Genomic DNA, 26,535 nt, shown 5'->3' with positions numbered 1-26,535 from the left:
ACATTCTACTTGTAGATAAATCCAGGACAAAAGGCTGTGGTGGGAAGACAAAAAATACTTTTATGGAAGGATTGAAGAAAATCAGTTTGCAAACAGTTACTGGAATGGTTGTGTTGCTTAATGAAGCAGTAATGAAGTCATTTGATTGAACATTGTTCACTGTAGTTCACAGACTGAAAATGCAAAATTGTTATTTTTATTCTCACTACAAAGCTGTACATTTTTTTAAAAAACTTTAGTCTGGGTAAAAGTGCACAGTGAAGTGCTTAATCCACAAAAAACATACCAACTTTGAAGCAGCTTAAATTTGGGACATGTCAATTTTTTTTTAATGCCACCATTGCAAATATTTTCTACAAGAAAAACATCTTTGCCACTTATCAACTTTCGTGGTTGTTAGGAACTTTTTATTCTGTACATAGGACCATTTTGTACAAAATATGAAATCTACTTTAAGATATTACACTACTTAAAACAAAGTACAACATATGTACAATATTAAAATGAAGCCATTTATATAGGTATCACACTAAAGGTCACTTGTCATGTTACTAGACATTCTTCTTGTACAGGGCTTTAGGGCTTTAAACAAACACAAGTAAAGAAACTTAAAAGATGCCAATTATTAATATGCTCTTAAAGAAAAACAGTCACCAGAACAAGCTTTGGAATTACTTTAAATATTTATAATTTTTGTTACCTAACATAATACTGCTCATGCTAGTTGTGGGGTATCCATTCCGTGCTGGTTGGTCTGCAGAATGATTTTTCCCCCCCCCCCCAACATCAAGTCATCCAGAGTCTGCACCTCTTTACCAACTAGCCTTATAATTTTACATTGTAAAAAGATATTCCCAATTTATGAATAAAGATATTAATATTTAGCACAGTGAGGTACTACTATTTTGGTAACAGCTCAAAACCTGTGCAATTATCATCCATTGCAGGCTGGAAAATGAGGGCTAGCCTCTTTACTGCAATGCAAATCCCCGATTAAAAGGTAAAAATGTTGCCAATCACACTAACAGAATAAATGCAATTCAAAACTGACTTGCAATTTGGTGAGTGTCAATCTTTAGCAAATAGATACTTAAAATTAAAACTGCTGAAGACAGGATCATATCTCAAACTGTATACAAACAATATACACTCTAGTGGCCAAAATAAAATTACAATCCTTCTGCAACACCTCACACAAACATATTGAACACCCAAAACCAATGAATATGAGAAACTACTAGTCAAAGTTAGACGGAAGTTCAAACAATGGAAATAAATATAGCACTGCAACAGCTTGCAAGATACTATATTATAAAAGAACAAGTATTGGGAAGAGATTTCGACTACTGGTGAATGTACACTTAACATCTACATGCTTAAATAGGACTTTTTTTAAAAAACATTCACTTTTCAAGTTAAACAGGAAGTGCTTTTTGAAATTTGAAGATTTATCTCACACAATAAAAAGATGGGAAAACTTCAAATTTAACATCTTTATAGCCCTGAATATCCCTTCAATTGTATACTTGTTTTATCAAGCTAGGCTCAGAAAAAAAAATCTTAAAAATGTAAACAAATGGGAAAATGAGAAAATTTTAACTGTGTGGTGTTTGCAGATATTCTTGCCATTCGCATTACAAATCCACTGTCAGATAGATTTGATTCACTTGCAAAATTTGTGCTGTAGTTATACAAGACTGACCAAACAACTACTAAAAGAATATGCACACTTAATTTTTGGTTTTCCTCTGACTAGCTTCTGATTACCAAGTCAAAATCAGTTACTTCACACAGCTTACAACAGATATGCAATACTGGTTTCACATACCTAGCATATCATATTCTAACAGGATTTGTAAAGTCTAGTGCACATTAAATTAGAACAGTGTGAGACATCTCTTTTATATCCAAAATCTAGTGCACTTTAAATTAGAAGACTGACATTTTTCCAGGTCTGTTTTCCACAAGGCATCTTAATTTTTTTTAAAGTTTGAGATAGAACAATTTAAAGCAAACTGACAATTCAGATTATAGAACCAGAAAAACTACATTTGAAAACATTAACAGGACAAAGGAATGGATTAAGATAACAGCAAACCCTGAGAATACTTGCCACAGATGATTTAGTACTATTGGAGATTCATCAGAACTTCTTACTTTTATCTTGCATAATATACATGGAGAAATAAAAGAGCTCTGACAAACTTTTAAAGCTATGAGATATCAAAGCACTTGAGTAAAAAAAGATTAAACCCAAACCATCTCAGTAGGAATTAATTGTAGTTATTTTAGATATCAGTGAGGGACTAAGTCAGATTTAAAATTGAGTTAATTTACAGATAAAACCTTGCAGCATTTTAAAATCACATGTCACTACTGAATGGAGAAAAAAAAATCAAGGCCATCTCTTTTAATGTTACCCGAAACTAAAGATACTTTTCATGCAGTACATTAATAAAAACTTATTTAAAACAAAAGATTCCTCCTTTAAAATGGTCAGATGAATGAACTCAAAGTGACACTGAAGTTTACATTATATTTGGGTGAAGTAAATAAGGTTAAATGTCATAATGCAAAAGTGTGACTTTATGTACTAAAAATTCAGTCTGTGACTTCTCAGGAATAAGTTTAGACTCTATATCCCATTTATTTTCAAAGACTTTAAATAAAAAATAGAAACCACAATTTTTAAATTCTGTTCTGTGGACATCACAACTTGAAGATTTAATTCCACCTTTTGTAGAAAACACTATACTCTATTTACCATTGTTTGAACTACCAAGGCTTGACTTCATAATGGTAAAGTTATTGCCTACAAACCGAATTCAAGAAAGCACTGACTCAATGTATAGCTGATTGGTATGGCACAAAGCATAATAGCCTCTACAATAGACAGATTTCAGAGAATAACTTTCTTAAAAACAATATTTTTCTGAAGTGACCTAATGCCCATCGTGAGCAGATATTATCTCTTCAGCCCGGCGATGAGACTCCAAGGCCTTCACTGTATAGATATCCTGAGGCAGTTCAGACTTGCGACGCACAAGTGGACGATCCTTTCGAAGATCTTTCTGCGCCTGTAGAAAATAAGTGAATGTCAGTGGCAAGACTGACACTTAGGTTTAAAATGCAAAATAAATAAAAATAACAAATCAGTTTTTCCATTCACAATCACTTTTTAAAAAGATTTAAATCAGAGGAAATGCCAATAAGTGAAATCTAAATTCAAACGTTTTTATTGTAACATTTAAAAAGTTGCCGAAACAAACAAGATTAATATAAATAAAAATGTTTCTTCAGGGTATTAGCCATAGACATTTTGAACTTGAACCTGTTAAAGTGATGGCCCTGGTTTAAAAAAAAATCAGAGCACTGATGTCAAATTCCTACAATGAATAAATTTCTGGAGTCAAAAGTTTCAGCATCTGCTTCAGCATCTTCTGGAGGGGGACTAGTTCTCCATTAATTTCAATAGCAGGGATGGCCAAGAGGGACAGTAAAACATTGAAATAAATCAAGGCCATCAGTTCTGCAGTGTGATCGCTATGCACAAAGTTCACATAAATGTGGCATCAGAAATGAGTCACAGAGTCATAACCTTGCTAAAAAATGAAAATCATAATGTATATCAGTGGATGTGCTGTGAATCTCCCATGCAGTGAACTGGATGATTATTGTACGAAGATTGGGCTGGAAAACACTTGCCCTTAGCTAGCAGTTGCACAGCGAACTGAACTATAACTTGTGGCTGGGCAGTGAAATGTGGAAATCAGATGAGCTAGGGGTCAGGTCTCAACTGCATCAAGCAACCAAATGCATTTTACATCCATGGCTGGCACAAAAAATACTTCATTTAATTTGAAAGGGGTTGCTGACCCTGAATAAAAAAATTCAGATGATTTATTTAGATTTATTTATTTCACTTCTAGTTTATAAATTTTACAACTTTTGAGTTTTAATTAATTTCTTAAAAATAATTAAAGCCCATCTGATCTTGGTTTGTCAGAAACCTTTTAATAGCACTGAGATGTCAAAAAGCCATCAGGTTGTTGCGGGGGCAGGACCTTGGGGTATGCCACCAGAGGTACAATTGAAGTTTGTGGCCCGCTCCACATCACAGGACAACTCTTGGGTACCAAGAGTTGGTGCAACCAACTATCCATTTTGGGTTAGTGTGGGTGGGCACCATGCTCTGCAACTTCAATCTGTGAACATTGCTGTCAAAGCAAATGTACTTTTCCATTGGACAAATGAAAGTAATACTGATCTAGAATTTGCAGTCAGCTATGAAGCAACACTGCCTGGCAATGACCTTGAACAAAATTCCTCCATAAAGATCTGCCAACATGTGCCAAGAACATCCCCTTTCCTGATAGCTGCTTTTAATGGGTATCAGTTCAAAAGAATTTCTCACAACAGCTGTGATGGCATCATTCTAACCAAGCAAACCATGCATGAATTACTGCACACTTGGCCCATTATGCGTTCAACGGTTTTCTGCAAGAGAAATCCAGTTAGTCCCATTGGCCCTTTCTTTAGCCCTGCAATTTTGTTCTTTGTGTATCTATCCAATGTCCTTTTGAAAGCCACAATTCCATCATCCTCAGGCAATGAATTCTAGATCATGACTAATAGCTGTGTGGAAACATGTTTCCTGCAACCTGTGGTGTGTTCTGGTTCTGGATAATTTTGCCAATGGAAGCAGTTTCTCTTTGTTGCAGCACATGATGCATATAGAAGGCTCAAGAATAACAGCAGGTACTTTTAACTTGTGAAATTAGTCTGGATTATATTAAAAACACCAATTTACACTGTAGTCATAGCATGAATTATTAAAACAAAGCACCATATAATTAAATAGTACAGGAACTTAAATTAGTAATACCAGTGACCAATCATATGTATCAAACTGCTTTAGACAAAAAGTATAATCTACAACAGTTTGTGAAGTACACAATGCTGTTATGCACCTTTGCAATTTTGTACAACTAAAATGGTAGCATTGGCCATTTTATACCTGTGTTGATTGATCTTCCACTGCCTTTCGAATCATGTGGATATCTTCTATCAAGGGGCCATCTGTTTCCATTGCAACTGGATTATTCACTCCACTTGGATCAATTAAAAGCTGATACTGCAAGATAAAATTTAAGCTTCACTTGCAAATAATTTCAAGTATTACTTAAATGAAACATGCACATCAAAGCTCAAGATAGCTCTATAAAGTTAATAATATAGCAAGTTCTATATTAAAGAGTGGGGTGCACTGGATGGCCAAAGCATCCATTATCGGCATGTGAAAGTTTTTCAACTAATGGAATACAAATTTCAGGAAGGCACTGAAAAAAAAAAGGTAAGCAAATGCTAATCCTGAGCCTACTGGATGACCGACTCAAGAACAAGACTGAAGTGAGTCTAACTACCCAAAAACCGAGGATGGCCAATTTCAGCTACAGCAGAAGTAGAATCGATTTGTCAATATTGCCATTTTCAAAATCTATCCACCACATCTTAATAAATTTGCACTTGTGATTGCATGGCAAGGACAAGACCAGGCTCAGATGTGATGACCAATGTCAAAAAAAAGTTATCAATATTCTTATCTGAATGATGACATTTGGACTAGAGGTATTTCAGCTAAATTAACTCCAAGAAGCTGATATATTTGCAGGAGAGCCTCTTAAACCTAAAAAAAAATGGAGTGGGGATGAATGGAGAGAGAGAGAGATTTGGATGCAAGTTATCTGCTCTCTTGACCACCAATAGAGTCTATGGAACACAGGATTTAAACTCAAAATTAGTAAAAATATAGATCAAGGAAAAAAAGTTAGTTCAAAACATATAAAGTACAAAATTCAATCTAATTTATTAACAATGATCAAAAGTGTTTATTCCAAGGCGATGTAAAGGTTTATCATTTAGAATTGCTGGTCTGGTATTAAGGTAAAGTTGCCCAAACACTGGGGGGGAAAAAAATATTCCTTTCAGGGTGCCAGTGTCTTCTACAGTAATTCTATCAGTGCTAATAGAACAGGGTATGTATATTTTTAAAAACATCTTGATAAGTCAGACAAAGCATGATTTAGGTGACAAAGCAAGTTCTGCTAATGAACTTCTGCTTGCATAACTAGAGCATTCAATGGGCTTCATACTCCAATTTTATGAAGGAGGTAAAATGATAAAGTGCATGAAAAAGGGAATTACTCTTTGCAGCAGGTTTTCCTTTATGTTCATTTTAATTTTACATCTGACATTCATGTATGATTGGGTGATATGTGCTGCAAATATCATTAAAAACTTCCATTGGTTGACATCCGTATCCCTACCCAATTAATGATTCCTAGAAGAAAAATGCAAGTACTAGAAATTAGAGATAAAGTGGAAATTAATTTTACTTCTCAATTGAATTTGTTGTACAATTCAAACTTCTGAATTGTATTTTTAATGTTTTGATAACCAAGGCCATCAGGATAACGTCCTTTTAGAGTGTCAAAATTAACTCAAATTCTATAATTTCATTTTTTTTAAAAAACAAAAAAGCCTAACCATTAAACATCTGGATAAATCTGTTATGTAGCAATTGTCATCGTCACCATCTGTGATTTATATACACTATATGTGAACAATTTCTGCACCAAACATCATACCCAAAATGTAGATAATCTTTTATTTCTTTAGCCCTGATTTTCCAAAACTGTTCCAGTGTATCTTCAAACTTATAAGCAGAAAAAGGTGCCATCAATTTACCTCATTAGATTTTTGATGATTTTCAGTGCAAAAGAAATCAGTCCAAGTACCATGCTTTAGTTTCATTTAGTTTGCCTGAATAATTTCTTTAAAGTTTAATCAGAATTTACAAAAGCTGTTGACAGGCTGCCCACTGTATGTGATTTACACCCGAGACAACAATGCTATTACTGGACTATACCAGAAGCCTACAGCACCTGGGAGTTCAAAATTTAGTTCAATACAATATCTGGAATTAAACAGCTCATATAGTATCCATAAAGCCCAGTTCGCAAACGTCCTTGAGAGAAAACATGCCAGCTTTCCTTGGTCATGCCTATATACAAAATGAAATTCAGTAACAAAGTCAATTCTTAACTGTTTTTGGAAGTGGGCTGGCAAGGACAATCCCACAACCCCAGAATAAGTAACACCGAAGCAGATCTTAAACTGCAGTTCATTCTACTTTCTTCTGGGTTCAATGTCTATTCAACATTGCTGCAGATGTCACGTTCAACTTTTTTTTCCACTGAAAATAATACCATTGTCTGTATTTTAGGAGTTATTTGCTGGTGTTCTTGATTTCCAAAGAGTATTTAAATTACACTTCAAGTTTTAGTCATGCATATTCCCTTCAGTTCCAAATGTGCTTGATGCTTTAGATAAACAAGTTTGTGAAACAATTCTGGCTAACATTCAAGAGTCAAAGTTGGACAGCTTAATGAAACTCAGTTTGGAATTAACCAGGACTACTTGGTTCCAGACCTTATGTTTGGATTAGGGCTAAGAGCTGAATTTTGCAGGAGTCAAAATAGCACTTGACTGAGTGCGACATCAAGGTAGCAGTTGACCAAGTGTGGCGTGAAAGACCTGGTCTTTGAAATCAATGGCTAAAGGCAGAACACTTCTGTTTGGTCATACCTAAAACAAAGGTTTTAGGTTTTGGAGGTCAATCACCACAGTTTCAGGATATCACTAAGAGTTCTTCAGGACAGTATCCTAGACTTAACTATCTTCAGCTGTTTCAATGACCTTCTTTCCATCAGAGTCAGAAGTGGTGATATTTTGCTAATGATTGCACAAATGTTAAATCCCATTCACAATGCCTAAGCAAATGAAACAGTCCAGGTCTGCATGCAGCAAGACTCAGACATCATTTGGGTATGGGGCAATATGTGGCCAGTAACCTGCAAGCCACTAAAGTGCCCCTATTTCTTCCCTTTATACTTTTTTCAGGATATGGGCATTGCTGGCAAGGTCAGCATTTACTATCCAATCCTAATTGCCCAGAGGTAATGGCAAACATTACCTTGAATGGCCACAGCTGTTCAAGCAAACATACCCCCACAATGCTGCTGGGGAAGGAGTTCCAAAAATGAGACCCAGTGATGAAGTAATGATAACATTTCCAAGTCAGGATGGCATGCAAGTGCATTCTTTGCCCTTGTACTTTTCAGTGGTAGTTGTGTCCAGTATCAGAAACAGGCCAGTCCATGGAAGGATGGCAATTATCCTGCCCTGAAGGATATTAGTAAAGCTGATGGATTTTTTAAAACAATAAATCCAGTAATTTCATTACCATTATTAGCTTTTAATTTTAGATTTAATTTAGGTGCTTAAATTTAAATTCCTTAACTGGTATGGTGGGATTGAAACCTGCGTCTCCAGATCAACAATCTAGGTCTCCAGGTGCTATCCAGCAACTACAACATAATCTCCGTGCAACACAGGAAACAGGTAATTGCAGCGAAATGTTTCAAGTGTACTTGGAAAGAAGAGCAGGGATAATGGCACCACCTCAGCTGTTTGGGATGTGCAGCAGTGTCCAACGAGGTTTTGCTCTGTGACATTAAACTACAATGCTACATTTCTTCTGGTTACTTGAATGAGTCAGAGTAACAGAGCTATGTAGCATGGAAACAGGCCCTTTGGCACAACTCATCCATATTGATCAAGTTGCCAAACTGAGCAAGTCCCATTTGTCTACGCTCAGCCCATATCCCTTTAACTTTTTGCTTTCCAAGTACCTGTCCAAATGCCTTTTAAATGTTCTAATTGTACCCACCTCTATCACTTCCTCAGGCAGTTTGTTCCATATATGCACCACCCATTGTGTGAAAAAGTCACCCCTCAGGTCTCTTAAAATCTTTCCCCTCACTTTAAACCTGGATGAACAAAAATCTAGCACTCTTAATAAGTGTTCTTTATTGTTTTAATATTAATATAATTATTCATTGTACAAGTTATTTAAAGAACAAGTTATTTGTATCTGTAAAGTTAAAATATTTCAATATAGTAAAAAAGCTCTTCAATGACAAACTCCAGTCAATGAAAAATTATTTACATGTCTCCCATTATATCAGTCTTCATGCACAGCAGTAGACCAAAATTACATTTACCTGCTAGATAGTGCAACCTAGGTGCCTGACCCACACAGACAGTCCGGGTGGTCTTAGAGGTAATCTAGTTAGAAAGTTGACAACAAAAAATCTGAAAACATACCCACAGTATGTTAGCTACCCCAGCTATGAGCCTTAAATTCAGAATGGTTGGGAACCACAGATATAGAGGGACATGGACTGGTAACTTTATGCCAAATTATCTGATTTCACTCAGAGGAAGCAGCACTAAATATTGTGGCCTGACATATTGTGGATTTCCAAAAATCAATTAGACATTCCAAATCTGACCACTATCCAATGCTACTTTTCAGAAAATGCATTAGTGTAGTCACATTTCTCAGATTTGAGAACAATTGGCAGTTGTGTCCAGTCAAATGGCATACTCAAGATAATTCTTTGAGCATGCATATCCCTGAAGAATCATACGGCAACAACAAGAGGGGCAAGTGGAAAAATTTGAGTTGGGTGGGGACAAAAGGGAGGGAGGAATTGGACCTGATAAACGGGTTGCAAGGAATGCAAGATGAAAAGCTCAAGAAGTTACCATACTAGTTATGCTCCCACCTTTGTAAAAACAACTTTCCAAGTTCATTTTGCTGCCAGAAGTATTCATAGTTAGGCAGAAGTTTGCTTTATATATTACTTATATACAGGTAAACTTAACAGTTGAGTTTCCTTTAACAAATTACTGAAGTGACAATAAGTACCCCTTTAAAATATATTGTGCTGAGATTTACTCAATAAGTGTTCTTGCTCACTGATGTAAGCAAAGTATCTGCTCCATTACATTATACTAATTTTAAATACATGTATAGAATATAGCTGTCCAAACTGATTCCTGGATTCATAATGAACTTGTGGCTTTGGAATAATTGAACTCAAGGTGAGGAAATTAAATTGATAGCATGGGCTGTGGCTGGGCTGAATATCCTGAGTAGCTACATTATAGACAAGGAGCACTAGTAAAGGCTCCAGCATGTATCCCAGTCTAAATCTGTGCAGTCAAGCATTTAGTTCCCCTTCTTTCACACCAATAACTCCCATGGCGCAGATTTTTCAAAAATCATGAGAATGTTAGTGCCATTAATAAAATTCAAAGCAAACAGCAAACTCCAACAATCATTCATTTAGTGCAGAAATGCAAAAGTTCTTGTGCAAGTTGCACTATGCCAGTATCTTATCTGGACCGAAACACTTGGAAGAGTTAAGTAACCATACTTGCACAATGGATACACCCAAACCTGCTGGAGAATGACTTGTCCATTCCAGTGTACAAGTTTTAATTATGGCCAAGAGAAACTCTGGCAATAAAGAAATATATTTCTACAACTGTGAAACCCACCGTGTCAGCCCACCATGTCTGTGCCAACCTCAATGCCAATCTAATTCCATTGCCTCTACATGGTCCATATTGTGCTATTCCCTACCAGTTCATATGTCTGTCTATAATACAACTTTAGCAGCTCCCTAATTCTCTGGCACCACCCTTAGCCAGGGATTATTGAAAAACATGGTCAGAGCATTTGCATTTCTTCTCTTGCTTTTTCCAGTAGTGAGGTATAAATTTCATTCCAGTCTGGTAATTTATCAATTTTCAATGTTAAACCTTTTAATATTTCCAGTCTTGCTTGTTTATCCCACTCAAAATTTCCACATACTTGCTCCTTGACTACAAATTTGGCAGGATTCATTAAAAACCTAGCCCATATCCTCTGCTTCCACAAACAGGTTACTCGTTTGGTCCTTAATAGACCCTACTATTTCCTTAGCTATCCCCTTGCTCTTTATTTGATTCCAAATCATTTGATTTTCTTTGTTTTGATTTGGCAATATATTTTCATACTGTTTTCCTGATTTTCCTTTTGGGTTCACTCCTATGCTTCCTATAATCTTCCAGGCTTTCTGCATTATTAATGTTGCAAAGTTGAAGTAAACAATGCTAATTTTTCCTTCATCTCTTTTCTCTGTCCATCAATCCCATCTTTTTGCTTTCTATACGGGATATGGCATGGAATAAACTTGTCAACAATTCTTCACCTGATTGATTATGGATATCCATTTGCCTAGTTAATACAAGTTCCATATTGAGGGCACTGCACTAAAATGCCCATCCAATCAAAGGAAGCTCTTGTGCAAAACTTCAAAGTAATTCTGTGGGACAGTACAAGTGTAATGATTGTAGCAAATACAAATCCAGCCCTCCGTCCAGGCAACACTGGCATTCTTGCCAGAAATTATGAGTAGATACTGTAACCCCACATGTACTAGAAACACAGCTGAGATAAATTTGACAATCTTTGGTAATAAAAATTCAAAACAACAGATTAATTTCCAACTGATAATGATTCAAATACTTAAAAGCAAATTTAAATAGAAGTTTTACTTAGTGTATACTGAAGACTATACGTGAAAATTACTTTCTAACAATTATGGAATGCAAGTCTGGAATTGCAATACAAAGTGAATAAATATAGATGACAACACAAACTTTTGCTGGAATCAGCATTTACCTCCTACTCCTATTTAAACAAAGTATTTCTAGAGGATGGCACATTAGGTCAAAAGGTAATTGAGTAATTATACACAGCCAACAAGGTATATGATAAAGCATTCTAATCTGGATTTAGAATTGTCGTCAAGTAGATAACATTTGACAAGTTTAGCTCTGCTCAGTACCTAAAAAAAAAACTACGTTTCCAGTTTGACTACCCTATGAAAGTACCACATAATAATCATCGCGAAGCACAGCTCATATCAACTGATACAGAGTAGCATTAATAAAAGTCATAGATATCGGAGGATTTAAAGAGCATATTACAACAGTAAATGCACTTCAAAAAGTATTTCATTAATTCTGAGACATTTTGGGATGTCTTGATGCAGCAGAAGGTACAAATTAATGAAAACTCCTTTGCTTTTAAACATTCAATAAATATGGTAGCTCATTACAAAACATCCTCCAATTAGGACTGGCACTAGGAGATCAAAATCTAACTTACCTTATCAGGTTAACTGCTACTTGGCAGTTAAAGATTTACAAGGAATACACCCTATTCCTGTTGTTTGAAATAATTTTAGTGCTAAAAATGGAATTAACCTTAAATGAAAATGTGATTTTAAGTGAACAGGTATGAACACTATGCCACAGTGCAAATTTATCAAGTAGCCAAAAAAAAATCTGCAGATGGTGGAAATCTGAAATAAAAACAGAAGTGCTGGGAATACTCAGCAGATTAAACACAATCTGTAAAGAGAGAAACAGAGTTAATGTTTCCATTGATGACTTTTCATGAGAACAAGGGGAAAAAAAAATAGAAAACAAGCATATTTTAAGTTGCAGAAGAGGGAGGGGTGGAGAGAACAAAGTCTGACATGGCGGAGCCCAAGAGACTGAATGACACAAATGGGGTTGCTGGCTGTGAGAGGTTGGTAAAGGCTTTAAAGTGCTGATGACCTTTCTAGAGAAGATGTAAAATATGAGATGAGTGACATTACAGGAGAGAAGAAATAAATGCTGAACAGAGATATAGAAACAGTTGTAATTGTGAAAGAGAAGGCTGGAAACACCCAGCAGGTCAGGCAGCATCTGTGGACACAAGAATGATGTTACAGGTTGATGACTCATCAGCACTGGTCAATTCTGATACAAACCAGAAAAGCTCATCAGAAATTGTTGATCAATGTCAACTACTGTGGGTTATAGTGTGCCTAGTCTAAATACAAGATGCTGTTCCTTGAGCTCACTTTGGGCTCTGTTGGAACAATGTAAGAATTCAAAGACAGAGGGGATCAAGAGTGTGAGTGCATTGGAAAATTAAAATGACAGGAAAATGGAAACTCCAGGTCACCCTTGTAGTCAGAGATGCTCAAAGTGGTCACCCATCACTGTTTGGTTTCCCCATGTAGAGAAGACCATACTGTGAGCATAGAATGCAGGACAAATGAATCAGCGCTTCAATTGGAAGGAGTGTCAAGGGCCTTAGATGGCAAGATGGAAAAAGGACATCTCTTGTGGTTGCATGAGAGAGTGTTGTGAGAAGAGGACTGAGTGCTCAAGGAGATGGAAAACTGAGTCAAGGATTTGTAAAGGAATTGTCCCTTTGAAATGCTGAAAGGGGAGGGGAGATGTATCTCGGTGTAGTGGCATCATTTTGAAGGTGGTAGAAATGACTAAGGATGATCCAATAAATATGGAGGCTGGTGGCATGGAAGGCGTGAACAACAGGTATCCCACTTGGGAAAAAAAAGAGGGGAGAACAGATATTCAGGAAATGGAAGACTATTTTAAAGGATAAAGTTAGACATCTTGGAAGATTCATCTGGTGTGAAAAGTAATGTAGCTAGAATAGATATGGTGAAGCTGGAGAAACTGAGAGAATAGAATGTGGTTCCGACGTGAAGCAGGATAGAAGGTGCAATCAAGATAACTATAGAAGTTTGTGGACTTTGAATGGTATTGGTTGCTAACCTGTCCCAAGATGGAGAGAGAAAAATCATGAAGGGGAAGAATCATCAAAAGGGTGCAAGATCAAAAAGACCAAAAGATAATGAAATACGAGTTCTGCATCCTCTCAGTCTTGATGAGAGAGAGGCCAATGAAAGGGGACAGAGTAGAGCGTTTCTGCCATGATGGTTATAATTACAGGGTACTAGAGAGGCCACACCTGGAATACTGTGCAGTTTTGGTCCCCTTATTTGAAAAGGTACGCTAGCATCGGAGGTAGTCTGAAAGAGATTCACTAGGCTAATTCCTGGGATGAGAATGTTGTCCTATTTCAAGTGGCTGAATAAATTGCATCCATATACTTTGGAATTCAGAAGAATGAAGGGAGATCTTATTGAAACACAGGATCCTGAAGGGGAACAACAGGGTAGATCTTGAGACCTGTGGATGAATCTCAAATGGAGGGGACATAGAAACAAGATTAGGAAGAAGTCATTTGACTGAGGTGGGTAGGAACCTTCTAATAGAGGGTGCTGAATCTCTGGCATTCTCTACCCTGAAGGGTTGTGGAGGCTAGATCATTGGGGGTATTTAAAGAGGAAACAGATAAACTTTTGAAAGTTCAGGGAATTGAGGACCATGGGGAATTGGCACGGAAGAAGAAACGAGACCTGGGCAGATCAGCCACGATGAAGGGGCTAAGTAGCTTACTCCAGCTCATATTTTTTTTGTGCCACCATCAAGGCAAGGCCATCACCAGACAGTTCCATCACCTTTTCCTCCAATATTCTGAAGGGATTGTTCCCTTTCTGACTCACTCTTCCATCTCAAACAACAATCACTCCCTTTCTAATAACACTCTTCCAAGAAACTACAGGAGATTCAACACCTGCCCCTTTCCTCTTCACTTCCATGATCCAGGAACCCACACGTTCATTTGAGGCAGAGCAGGAATTCATTTGTACTTCTTTCAATGTAACATTCAATTCTTTGCTCACAATGTGGTCTCCTCAACATTGGGGAAACCAAATACAGATTGTGGACTGAGTGGAGGCTTTTTGCAAGGGTGACTCTGCCTGTCACTTTAATTCTCCATCCAATTCCAACCCGTGCCTTTGGCCTCTTGCACTGTTCCAATAAAGCCCAAAGCAAGATCAAGAAACAGCATCCCAACTTCTGATTAGACACATTACAACCCTTAGGGCTCAATACTGAATTCAACAATTTCAGACAACCAGCTTTTTCTGTTGGTAACAGAACTGCTAGTTCTGACGCAAGGTCATCAACCTGCAAGGTTAACTCAGTTTTTCTCTCCTTCAGATGCTGCCTGATCAGCTGAGTATTCCCAGCATTTACTGCTTTTAGTGGAAATTTATCACTTTTGTACTCCAGTTACTGAATGTTGCATGACAGGCAAGTGCAAAATTTACCAACCTTTCATCTAATCATGGTCAACCAACAATGGTTACAAAAGCTTTTCAAAATGTAGCTGAAATAAGGACAAAGACATTCAAATATCACTGAATTAAAAATGTTCAAATCAAAAGATTTTGAAATCTGACAATTACAATACATTCTAGAGGGAAAGGGTTATGGTACTAGAACAAAATTATAACTTGCCTATTCTGCAAATCAACTTTTGGACTGTACGAGATTCAAGGGGTAGTTGCTTAAAATAGCATTTTCTTTGAGCTCAACAAAAACTGCATTCAGCATTGTACATGCGTCATGTGCAATGGTGCTAAATTTTCTTGAGAGCTCTCTCTATTCCATGACTAGGCATTTAATTTATTCAATGGGGGTACTAATTAAATATCACATAAAATTTTTAAAAGTTTTAAGTGTTTGTGCATTTCGACATAATTGCCTACCTGGTTTTTGGAGACTGGGCACATGGACAGTTCCCAGGATGGCCAGTTTCGAAAGGAACCCAGTGTCTGATGAAAGGAAGTCACTTATGAAGTTTGGTTAAAATAAAGCAATTTTGTCTTGGAAATATGTCAATATTTATGGAAAAATGACCTCAGGTCAGGCAAAGCATAGGAAAAGAACACAATAAATATTCCTCTACTTTTTCCAACAATGGAATTCAATCTCAACATCAGAGGAGTCTTCCCAAATGGATAATACTTTTCTATTTCACCAGAAAAACTGAAATTTGATACCAATTTAGTGGCTCCCCCCCCCCCCCCCCCCAACCACTTGCCCCATAAACCCATGCTTTGAGATTGGCCTTGGCTGGCCAGCTTGGGCTTCTTTGAAAAGTAACATTCACATAATTAGTCGTGGCTGTATTACTCAATTACGACAAGGGAACTACTGTGCCACCCAATCATTTGATAAGCTGTAAAATTTACTGGTGGATGTCCTGTGATATTGTACAAGTAGAATCAATTGCACTATTCAAATCAAGGGAGAATAGAGAATGGGACAAATAAGTGGAGCAAGGCAGGATAGGAGACAGGGGAGGATAACTAGAAAGAAAAGGAGTTAGAAAGCCAGCATTGTTTTTTTATGGAGAGGCTAAACTAGTGACACAGCAATTTAATGCCATATCAGGTAAATAATCTAATTACGGAAGAGATGGGAGGAAATAGCAAAGATAGGTGTGCAGCTACTAAAAGCCATTACATGTGGGTCATTACCACTGGCTCAAAATGATAGTCTTTCCAGTGGCCTTCTATATATTTCCCAAAACACCCATCTTTGGAAAATTAGAAAGAAAATTAGACAGAACACACTAGCAGGGCACCAGTAAAAGCTGGCATGGAAAAAGGCTGTAAATCCCACCATAAACATGAAATTAATATTCTTTGAGTGGGAGGAAAGGTGTACATCAAATTACTTTTGTTTGTCACATTGTAGACTGTTAAACTTTTTTTTTAAAAAAAGTTATTCTGATGCTTATTCAAGGTCAATATAAATCACACTATTGCAAACCCAGCATTTTCCTTGATGCGGAAATGCAATTTAAATAACTGGCTTGCTGTTTGTGTTAAAGATTAAATTTACCAGGCTACAACATGGTAAAGACAGGGCATAGTCACTTCAGGTACTATATGTAGGCAAGGACATTTGAAATAGATTTTCCAATAGAAATTGGGTGACATAAGAGTTTTCTTTACTTTCCCAAATGAATAATTATGAACCACCAGCAATTCTAACAAAAACAGACAAATTGAACAACACTAATAATGACCACAGTGTTGGTTGAGAGAAAATATTAACACTTTTCTCTTTATGTTAATGATATATTACATTGCCAGTTTTTATGGTTAAACTGAAAAAAGCAAGTCTGTAATCAATAAATGCAATTCTAACAGATCAGTATGAATAGCTGGTATTGAAGTTAATAGGTACAATATTATAAACATGACAAATAACTCCTTCCAAAGCCAAATGCAAATCAGCCAACAATACAAGTTTACAAAGTGTATCGGTACAATTAATTCCATTTTTGAATTTGTTCTTTAGAAACAAGGTACAGTATATACTTAGTCCTTATAGTTTAATCAGCCTACATAATGAAAATTGTTCTGTACCAAAAGAAAAAAAATGAAGTTACTATCTTATTTATTGCAGTACATAGTATACTGTCCATTGACAATATTTATTCCAATGATAAGCATACCTGTGGATTTGCTTTGGCTAGATTCTCTATTTTGAGCCAAGCCTCTTCACGTTCTTTCAATTTTGCTTTCTCCCTAAACATCACAAAAAATTGGAAGTTTTAAAAGGCAATTAAAGAAGCCAATTCAACATTATGAAAAAAATTGAACAGATTTTCTCAGCTAGAGTAAGATCAAAACTACTAAAACAGCAACAATTTCAGTGACATTGTTCACCTGTGCAGAACTATTAGTGTGCATGAAAACAACAGAACCATAGATATTTACAATATGTGACAACCATGTATATCGTTATGTTTATGCTGGTTTGTCAATATAACCCAAAATTGGCTCATTTTTCCCTGCTAATTATCCAATTTATAATAAAAAGCCAAGATTGCTCCTGACAGAGATTCTGCATGTATCCACTAACAAAACTGTTCTCAATTTTCTCTCTGCCTGCTCAGAGCCTGAAGAGCTGCAATATCTTTAGTTTCTCCTCATAACGATAGTGCTCTTTTTAAACATTAGCCTGAAGCAGCTACGTAAATGTACTTTTTTTGCCCACTTTGTACTTTCAATAACATGGCTGCACACAGCATCATGGTCCATCTCAGCATCTGAGCTAGGAGTCTATGGTTTCAAAGGATCAACCAAAGATATTACAGTTAGTGAATTTGGAACAAGACTTTCACACGTGACTTGTGTCCCTCATCTTTTATTCCTCTGGATCTCCAACCTCTTCCCCCTACAGTCCAGGCTTAGTTCTTCATCAGCCTAGATATTCAGACTCACGATTAATCCACTCTTTTTCTGTTGGTCAAAAGCTTAGAACTATAGGATTATTATAGCTCAAGAAGTTGTCATTCAGCCCATCAAGTCTACGCCAAATCCTAGTGCAGCATCCTATCCCATTTTCTACTCCCTCTTCCCCCCACACCCCCCTATAGTCCTGCAAGTTATTCTTTCCAAGTCCATTTTGAAGGTACTGATCATCTCTACCACTCATACAAGCAGGAAATTCCAGATCCTTACCATTCTGAGTAAAGAGCTTTGCTGCTCACCTCTTGCCCCAAATTTTACATCAGTATTTTCTGATACTTGAGACATCACTACTGGGAACAGCTTCCTTCAATTATCTTTGGATTGCTCAAAGTAATGAGTCCTCAGTGCATATCTATTTCTTACTATGACTGTTCAGGTTTGCATTTACTGGTTAATCTATTCTTGATCTCAGTTAGACCACTGACTGTTCACTTTCCACCCATGATCTGGATTTAGACTTGGATCAGCCAAGTTCACCACACAGTATGTGCATGCCAACATAATAGCACAAACCTGTTTAGTTGAAGGAGCAGCTTGTTAGGGTATCTGAGGGGATTTTTATAATATGGCTGGTGGTCTCAGAAGGAAAAGCTTGAAAACCCTTTTTCTAATGACGTTTTCTACAAATTTGTCATTACCACCTCTTGTACGGTGCTATTTATTAAATCCAAAACATCTTCATTCAGCCTTTATCATTTATAAGGCAATGCCCAAATTATTTTAATGAGCAAATTGAAGGCTCCACCCAACTCCCTGGATCTTTGCCCTCCCTTATGGCTGCTTCCAGCTTTTGTTCTCCCTTTTGCCCACTTTCAGAATCTTTGACCTCGATCTTGGCTGCTCCCAGATTCTGACCTCCTCCCACCAGCGGGCCACGAGCAGGACTTGCCATTTACCATCCCAGACTCACCTGCTTCTGCAGCAGGCCCCATGAAGTAAACCCATTATATCCCTTGAACAGAACAAACTACAGTGTACTTTACAGATATCATTTAAATAAGGAATAAAAAGTGCTCCACCCAGAAATAAATATGCCCATTGAAGTTTGCAAATGACTGCATCAATACAAGCAAATTTTACTTTTCCAACAATCTTGTCTGTCTTGTCTGCAATGTAGCCATATTTATTTTCCCTAAAATTCAACCCACAATTTAGGTACAGCTTTATTATATACCTACTGTTGCTTTCAGGGAATCAAATTCCTAAGTTTCACTTTTTATCCACACCCCTCAGTATCCTGTTCTTTTTCCTCCCATAAAAAGCATTACCTCACAAATCACAATTAAATCCACCAACATTGAACTAATTTATCTTCAAAGTATCTTAATCCCTTTTGTCATTGCCAAACTATTTACTGTTACCTGCAAACTAAAAATTCTACTTCTACCCATATCATTTGCAAATAGTAATTTGATTTGGGGTATTTCGTAGTTCCCATTAACTAGCTAATAATTCTTGCATAGAACCAAAATGATGCATCTCATAAGGAGTATTCTGTCCACTGTGCTTGTGCTGGCTATTCAATTAGTAGTCAATTGGTCTTTCACAAAGCTGTGCAAATGTTTACCCTTCAAGTAATTATGCAATAGTCCCAAAAATAATTATTGAATCTATTTCCACTGCCTCTTCAGGTCTTGTATTCCAGAGCACAACTTGCTTGGAAAAGTCGCCACAGTTCCTCCTGCGATATGCCCAAATTCTTTTGATGGACACCTTATTGTACGCCTTCCAAAATGCAACACACATGCTATCCGGAGCTTAAAGATTACTTCAAACAAAATATTTAACATTACTGAGACAGCCTTTAAAATAATGGAGAGAGTCTAAGGAAAATGAACTGACCACTGTTGAGAGAAAAATAAGCCAAAAATACTGCAATGCCAGAAACATGAAATCAAACTCAGAAGACAGATCATCAACCTGTGATAGCTTTTTTGCTCTGATCTGCTGAACATATCCACATTTTCTATTTCAGATTTCCAGCAATTGCAATTCTTTCTTGTCAATTAGTTACAGCAAACAGGTTGAAGAAATGCAAGGGGAGGGCAAGGAATGCAAGGGGAGGGCAAGAGATAGACAGCGAAAGATTAAAAAAGAGGAAAGATAGACTTTGATTTTCAACAATAAGAAAAATACTACCAAACTAGATTCCAGAAAAAATACAGATTATCACAGGGGTAACAAGCAGCAGTGCTATACAGTAGGAAAGCAATGGTTTCTTAATACCAAATCTGGACTCCAAGGGCAAGGAAATATTTTGCTGATCAACACCTACTATTAACCTCAGCTCAATGTTGAAAGCAGCACTGGATGTAGTCAGGATACTTAATGTAACAAGGCACAAAATATACTCTAGGTAGAAGACTTCAACATTCATCACCAAGTATGGGTCACTAGCACCACCACTGATGCAAGATATAGCTACCAGACCGAATGTGTGACAGATGGCATGTGAAACAAGACAAAACCTGCTTGAAGTTGTCCTCACCAGTCTACCAATTCCAAATGCATCTATTCATGGAGGTGCTGGTGACAATATCAGTGAATCAACCACTGCAGGGTTCTTATAAAGACAGTCTCATCTTTACACTGAGCTAACACTCCACCATGCTAAACAGGATAGTTTCAGAACTGATGTGGCAGCTCAAAACCAGTGATCCATAAGATCCCACAGCCATCTGCAGCTGCACAGTTGCATTCTACTACTGTCTAATTTCAAGGCTGGGTTTATCCCTCATTCTACCATTAACATCACGAAAAGGACCATCCATGGTTCAAATCAGAGGAGGAAGGCATGCAAGAGGAACACACAATTTACCTAAAAACGAAGTGCCAAATCTGGCAAAGAATACAATAAAGTTAAAAGATATCACAAAACAGACCAAACATGTATGGAAGTAGATAATTAATTAGCTAACAGGAGGTGGGACCTCCAAAAACAATCCCCATCATTAAATAATGGTTGAGCCCCCAAAAGACAAGACAAACAACATTTTCAACTACATTCAGCAAATATGCTGCATAGAAGTTACATCCCCGCTTTCGCCTGCAGTCTCCCTGATACAGAAGAATGGCAACAGAGCAGTTAAGTTACTGAACCAGCAGTCAGAGTTCTGGACTAATGACCAGAGGCTTGAGTTTGCATCCTCTAATGGCAGATAGGGAATTCAAGTTGGTTCATGATTTTTTAAATTAAATTTTAAGATAAAAAGCTCACTCAATAACATTTTTCAAGGAAAGAAGCCTACCGTTCTGACCCACACGCGACTCCAAACCCAAACTATCGATGTCTCAACTGTCTCCTATGTTCAAGGGGCAATTAAGTTAGACAACAAATGCTGGCATTGCCAGTGTTGTCTACATTCTGTGAACAAGATCGCAACTAATTATATTCACTCTCTGTGATAGAGAGAGATGGCTGTGAACACAGAATGCTAAAGAGGTTTTAGGACCAGACAAATTTCAGCCCAAGGTGCTAACGTCTTCCAGCTACATCTCTGGCAAAGCTGTTCCAGTACAGTACAGTAACAACTACCCAAAAATGTCCAGGTATGTTCTGTCTGAAAAAAGGCAAATCAAATTGGGCTAAGTACTTTCAAATATTCAAATCTTAAATCATAAGAATATGAGATCAGAAAACACATTAATGTTGTATAAATTCTAAAGCATTTTAAACAAATCAAAATTCATTTCAAAATGTATTTCAGAAATAACAACATATACAAGAAATTTCTAGAAAACTTCTGCTCAGTTGTTTTCAAAACTATTGGAAGCAGAGGGAAAAATAATTAGAAGGCTTATTAAGTACAAATTAAGTACATTGATTTTCTTTTGAGAGCACTTAGGCCACACTTTGAGTGATATGTACAGTTCTGGTCGCCATGGTATAGAAAGGATGTGATTAAGCTAGAGGGTACTGAAACTATTTACAGGGCATGAGTTATAAAAAGCAATTGGATATACTGGGACTGTTTTCCCTGGAGCATAGGAGGCTGAGGGGTGACCTTACAGAAGTTTACAAAATTATGAGGGCCACAGAAAGAGTAGAGAGTCAGTCTTTTTCCCAGGGTGAGTATTTAGAAGGGGACCCGGGGCCAAGTTTTTCTCCCACACAGAGGGTGTTGGGTATATGGAACAAGCTGCCAGAGGAGGGGGTAGGGGCAGGTACAATTACAATGTTTAAAAGACATTTGGACTGGGACATGGATAGGAAAGGTATAGAGGGATATGGGCCAAATGCAGGCAAATGGGATTAGAGCATATGGGTTGGCATGGCATTAATGTGTTGGGCCTGTTTCCACACTATGACTAAGCACAACCGAGTGGAAATGACACCTAATGTAGAACTTTTATACGTTTGAGAGACATGTTGAATCTTTCTTAATAGTAATAAAAATTTAGTTGGCAAAAAAAAGGGTAAATTACGCAATGGAAGCTTTAATTATCACATCTGTTTTACAGCAATTAAAAAAATATATAAAAAATTCTAATTTCTGCTGAGCCATCACAAGAGCAAGGCCCATGCGCAAGGAGCAGTAGCACTGAGCTAATCATATCAAACTAACAAAAGTGAACTGGTTGAGACTATTATTGCTGCAGGTTTCTAATTTACTAAATAAGAATTAAATTTTACGATTTGCCGTGATGGGATACAAGCTGTTTGGTACAAGCGCCAGTGTCAGATTTGATTTTTTAAAAAATTAGATTACTGATTGGACATTCTCCACTTGTTCAATTGTCCTTTGTTGCTGTACTAAATACACAAAATTTGGGCCCTTATCACAAGTACAACATCAAATATACATTTACAATTTTATGTGAGAATAAAATTGACAGATGCCTAGATAGACATAGATGACTTACTTTTGCCTTTCTGCTTTGAACTGTTGAGTGCAGTCATCAAAAAGCTTCTGATTCATTTCCATAAAGAGTTTCAAAGCATTGTAAATTAATCCATGGATAGTCCTATATTCATAAAACTTTAAAGTCAGGTCTGGTTACACTGTACTGATATAGTGTGATTACAAACATCAGTTATATTTTGCAATTAATCTAATCTGCACATCCATTAACAAAAGTTTAAGCTTGTACTCACTTCCCAACTAAAGTGATTTACATCTTAATGTAAACTCTTCCCAAATCACACCCAAATTAAGAACGAAAAGGGTAAATTTAAACCATTCACTTGGCTGGAATCAGATCAATTACCCATTTTACTTCCTACCCAACTACATATTTCTTTGTAAAAATTGATAACCAATCCAGTTTGTAATTTTGCACCAGGTCAAAATTACCCATCAAGTTTTCAGCCAAGAGGATACAGTTAGAGTAACAATAAATGCAACAGGACCATGCTTCTGAAACAAGCTGAACGTATAAATAAAAAATATATAGCCATTGATTACAGAACTTTTATAATAAAACCAAGTGTTACGAGTCAGGTTCCTATTTGGTGAATGTCCCTTTAAGGCACCTGGACAGCAGAGTAGTAGTGTGTGTGGTGTCATCAAGACAGCAAGATAACAATGTACTGGCTGTTTTGCTCAGTGAGGAGAGCGAGAGCGAGAGACTGACTGTCCTGTATCAATGGACGAAGAACAATAGCTGTGTCTGTCACTACAATCCACGTATGGATTTTTGGAGCAATCAAGTGGAGTCCACTTTGTCGTTAACCTGTAGTGGGAAACAGGTATTTATGTGGGCAGCCACGTATCAAATGCCTTCGGGGTGGCAGATACTTCGGAACAAAGCAGTGGAGATCATCGGAGCCCGAAGTGTTGTATGGGTTCCATCGTGGAACATGTGGATTTTGTAATTTCTCTCTACATTTTCTCTTCAGTCAATGGTGGTTTTGCAAAAGCCTTTGCTCATGTTTCACCTGATGACTTGCTGAAATGAACTTTGAGAACTATTCCTAGACTTGGTTTGGGAATTTGCCACACACACACTTTGAGCTTATTAGATTTGGGGTTAATGTTTAACATCTAACGTCTTTGCTTTTCTTATTACCACAAGTATTTATTAATAAAATAGTTTCTAACACTTATACATGACTGTGTGATACATGACTGTGTTTCTATTGTTGCTGGTATGTAACAAAATTGGGGGCTCGTCCAGGATCAATCCCAAGATTGACGAGGGTGGTTTGAAATCAAACTCAAGACTGGTACAAGAGGTCTGGGTTTGAACAAATTGGGGTTTATTGGACAACTGATTGTTGGTTGGCCTGATAAAAGTTTTTTCGATTGGCTTGTGTGCAGAAACCAGCAGCAATGGATATTGATACATTTATGAAAACACCAACCTGAGAGATTGTCCGGGTTGAGAAAGGTAGCTTTGTAGCAATGCTCAACAAATCAAAGTCTTGAAACAGTGAAGCAGTTTATGAAAAAGGCAGATATTCAGAGACAGATAGCTGGCCATTATGTGAAGTTGAAGGTGTTTGGGGAGGAAGTGTTAAAACAGTTTCCTGGGAGTAAACCAGAGATTTCTGATGCTCAGGAGCAGATAGCAAAGATAGAGGCTGAATGAGAACAAATGCAGATGAAGTTAGAGGCTGAGGCAGAACAAAGAAAGCTAGAGTTGGAACAAAAGAGGTTAGAAGCTGAGGCCAAACTAAGGAAGATAAATGCCCAGATAGAACTGAAAAAGATGGAGGATGAGGACAAAGGAGAGACAGAGGCAGCATGAGTTAGCAATGAAGCGAAGGAGTACTGGATCCGATTCTGATGATGGTTTTATAGCCAGTAGGGAGGTTCGATTAGTCCCTCTACTTGAAGATCAGGTTGATCAGTATTTCCAACATTTTGAAAAAGTTGCTGAGAGTTCAAAGTGGCCAAGGGACAGATGGGCTCTTATGTTACACAGTGTGATTAAAGGTAAAGTTCAACAAGCTTATTCTGCCTTGTCTGTTAGGGAGGCAGCTGATTACGTAAAGGTAAAACAAGTTGTACTTAAAGCTTAGACAGAAATTTAGGGATCTGAAGAAGTCTGCAGACCAGATGTACGTGGAATTTGCTAATGAAAAGAGTGCATTTTGAACAATGGTGCATGTTTAAAAATATAGATGGGGATTATGATAAATTGAGAGAATTGATTTTAGTGGAGGACTTTAAAAAGTGTGTCCCAGTGGAAATAACCACATATCTAAATGAGAAGGAGGTGGAAACTTTGCAAGAAACCGCTAGGTTGGCAGATGAGTGTGCTTCAACCCATAAATCTAGAGTAGGACAAACTAAAACTTTCCAAAAGAGTTATGTGGATGATTGGAAGCCAGTGCTGAAGAAACCTGCGGAACGTACTTGTTTTTACTGTAAGAAACCTGGTCATGTGATAGCTAGTTGTTCCCTCTTGAAGGGAAAGAAAGAGGAAAACAAGCATTTGGCACTGCCTCAAGTAGTTAAACCCAAAAGTCGTAAGGGTTTAGGACATGCTGTTAAAGGTCAGTCCTTACCAGAGGTAAATGTTGAAATGTTGGATGAGGTTAGGGAGGAGTTCCATTCTTTTGTGTCAGAGGGTTTTGTCTCACTGAATGATGTGTCACCCCACATGCCAGTGAAAATCCTTAGAGATACTGGGGCTTCCCAATCTTGTTAGTATTTTAAATTTTGGTGAGGAGACTGCTACTGGTGAGGCAAATTTAGTGTGAGGCATTACAGGTGACACCATGTCTGTACCTCTGCACAAGGTAATTTTAAAATCATAGTTAGTAGAAGGATCTGTTAAGATAGGGATATGACCTAGTTTACTAGTGGAAGGAGTTTCTTTGTTATTAGGGAATGACCTTGCAGGTGGAAAAATTGTCCTTGTGGTATAGCTAATGACCAAACAAATAATAAGTCCAAGAATGATTCGGATGTTTATCCATCCTGTGCAGTGACTCGAGCTAGGGCTAAAGAATTAGCCAAGGCAGATAGTCCTGTGTAGCCTGATGTTGTTCCCTGTGACAGCCCTAAACAGGATGCAAGTTATGATCACTTGTCAGAGACTTTGTCTTCATTTGAGGATCAAAACCCTTGTATTGAGTCTGAATATAAAGATTTGTCTCTATCCAGGAAAGAATTTATAGTGGAGCAGACTAAGGACCCTGAGTTTACTGAAATGGGAGAAAAAGCACTCTGAAGTGATGAGATGGTAGGTAAACCTAATCAAAGTCCCCCTGTGGCTCCTTTACAGCCTATTCCTGCCTTTGGTGACCCTTTTTCGAAGGTGATTGTGGACTCTGTTAGCCCATTGACAAAGGATTGGGATGAAGGAATTCATTTACTTTTGTTTGTAATGAGGGAGTCAATACAAGAATCCTTAGGATTCAGTCCTTTTGAACTTGTGTTTGGGCATCAAGTTAGAGGAACTTTAGAATTGCTAAGGGGACAATGGGTTAATGAAAAGATGTATTTGAATTTGTTGGATTATGTTCAAAAAGTTAAAAACTGACTGAGAAAGGCTTGCCAAATTGAAAGCCTTTGTTTTGAGAAAGTTACAGTTGTGGCCGTTAATGTTGACACTGCAAACTGGAAAGTTGAGGCTGGCA

At 37.3% G+C, this 26,535-nt stretch overlaps 1 protein-coding gene across 5 annotated transcripts in view; it reads right to left on the bottom strand.

Annotated features, from left to right (window-relative positions):
- Positions 1 to 228: 228 nt before the first annotated feature.
- LOC127573656 (serine/threonine-protein phosphatase 2A 56 kDa regulatory subunit gamma isoform) overlaps positions 229 to 26,535 on the bottom strand; it is a 119,144-nt gene continuing 92,837 nt past the window's right edge. For 2 of the 5 annotated variants that reach the window (XM_052022106.1, XM_052022271.1), the window contains 5 exons: positions 22,869 to 22,970; positions 17,204 to 17,276; positions 15,444 to 15,509; positions 5,018 to 5,134; positions 229 to 3,077 (listed from right to left, as the gene is read on the bottom strand). In XM_052022106.1, coding sequence (XP_051878066.1) covers positions 2,943 to 3,077; positions 5,018 to 5,134; positions 15,444 to 15,509; positions 17,204 to 17,276; positions 22,869 to 22,970 — 493 coding nt within the window. In that variant the 3' untranslated portion in view covers positions 229 to 2,942. Of the gene's footprint in view, positions 3,078 to 5,017; positions 5,135 to 15,443; positions 15,510 to 17,203; positions 17,277 to 22,864; positions 22,971 to 26,535 lie in introns of those variants that run through there. The other 3 variants (XM_052022192.1, XM_052022347.1, XM_052022425.1) reach the window with 2 other exon arrangements.

This window comes from Pristis pectinata, chromosome 1 (assembly GCF_009764475.1).
Source record: "Pristis pectinata isolate sPriPec2 chromosome 1, sPriPec2.1.pri, whole genome shotgun sequence".
Taxonomy (NCBI): Eukaryota; Metazoa; Chordata; class Chondrichthyes; order Rhinopristiformes; family Pristidae; genus Pristis; species Pristis pectinata.
This window is presented reverse-complemented; position numbering and strand designations above follow the sequence as displayed.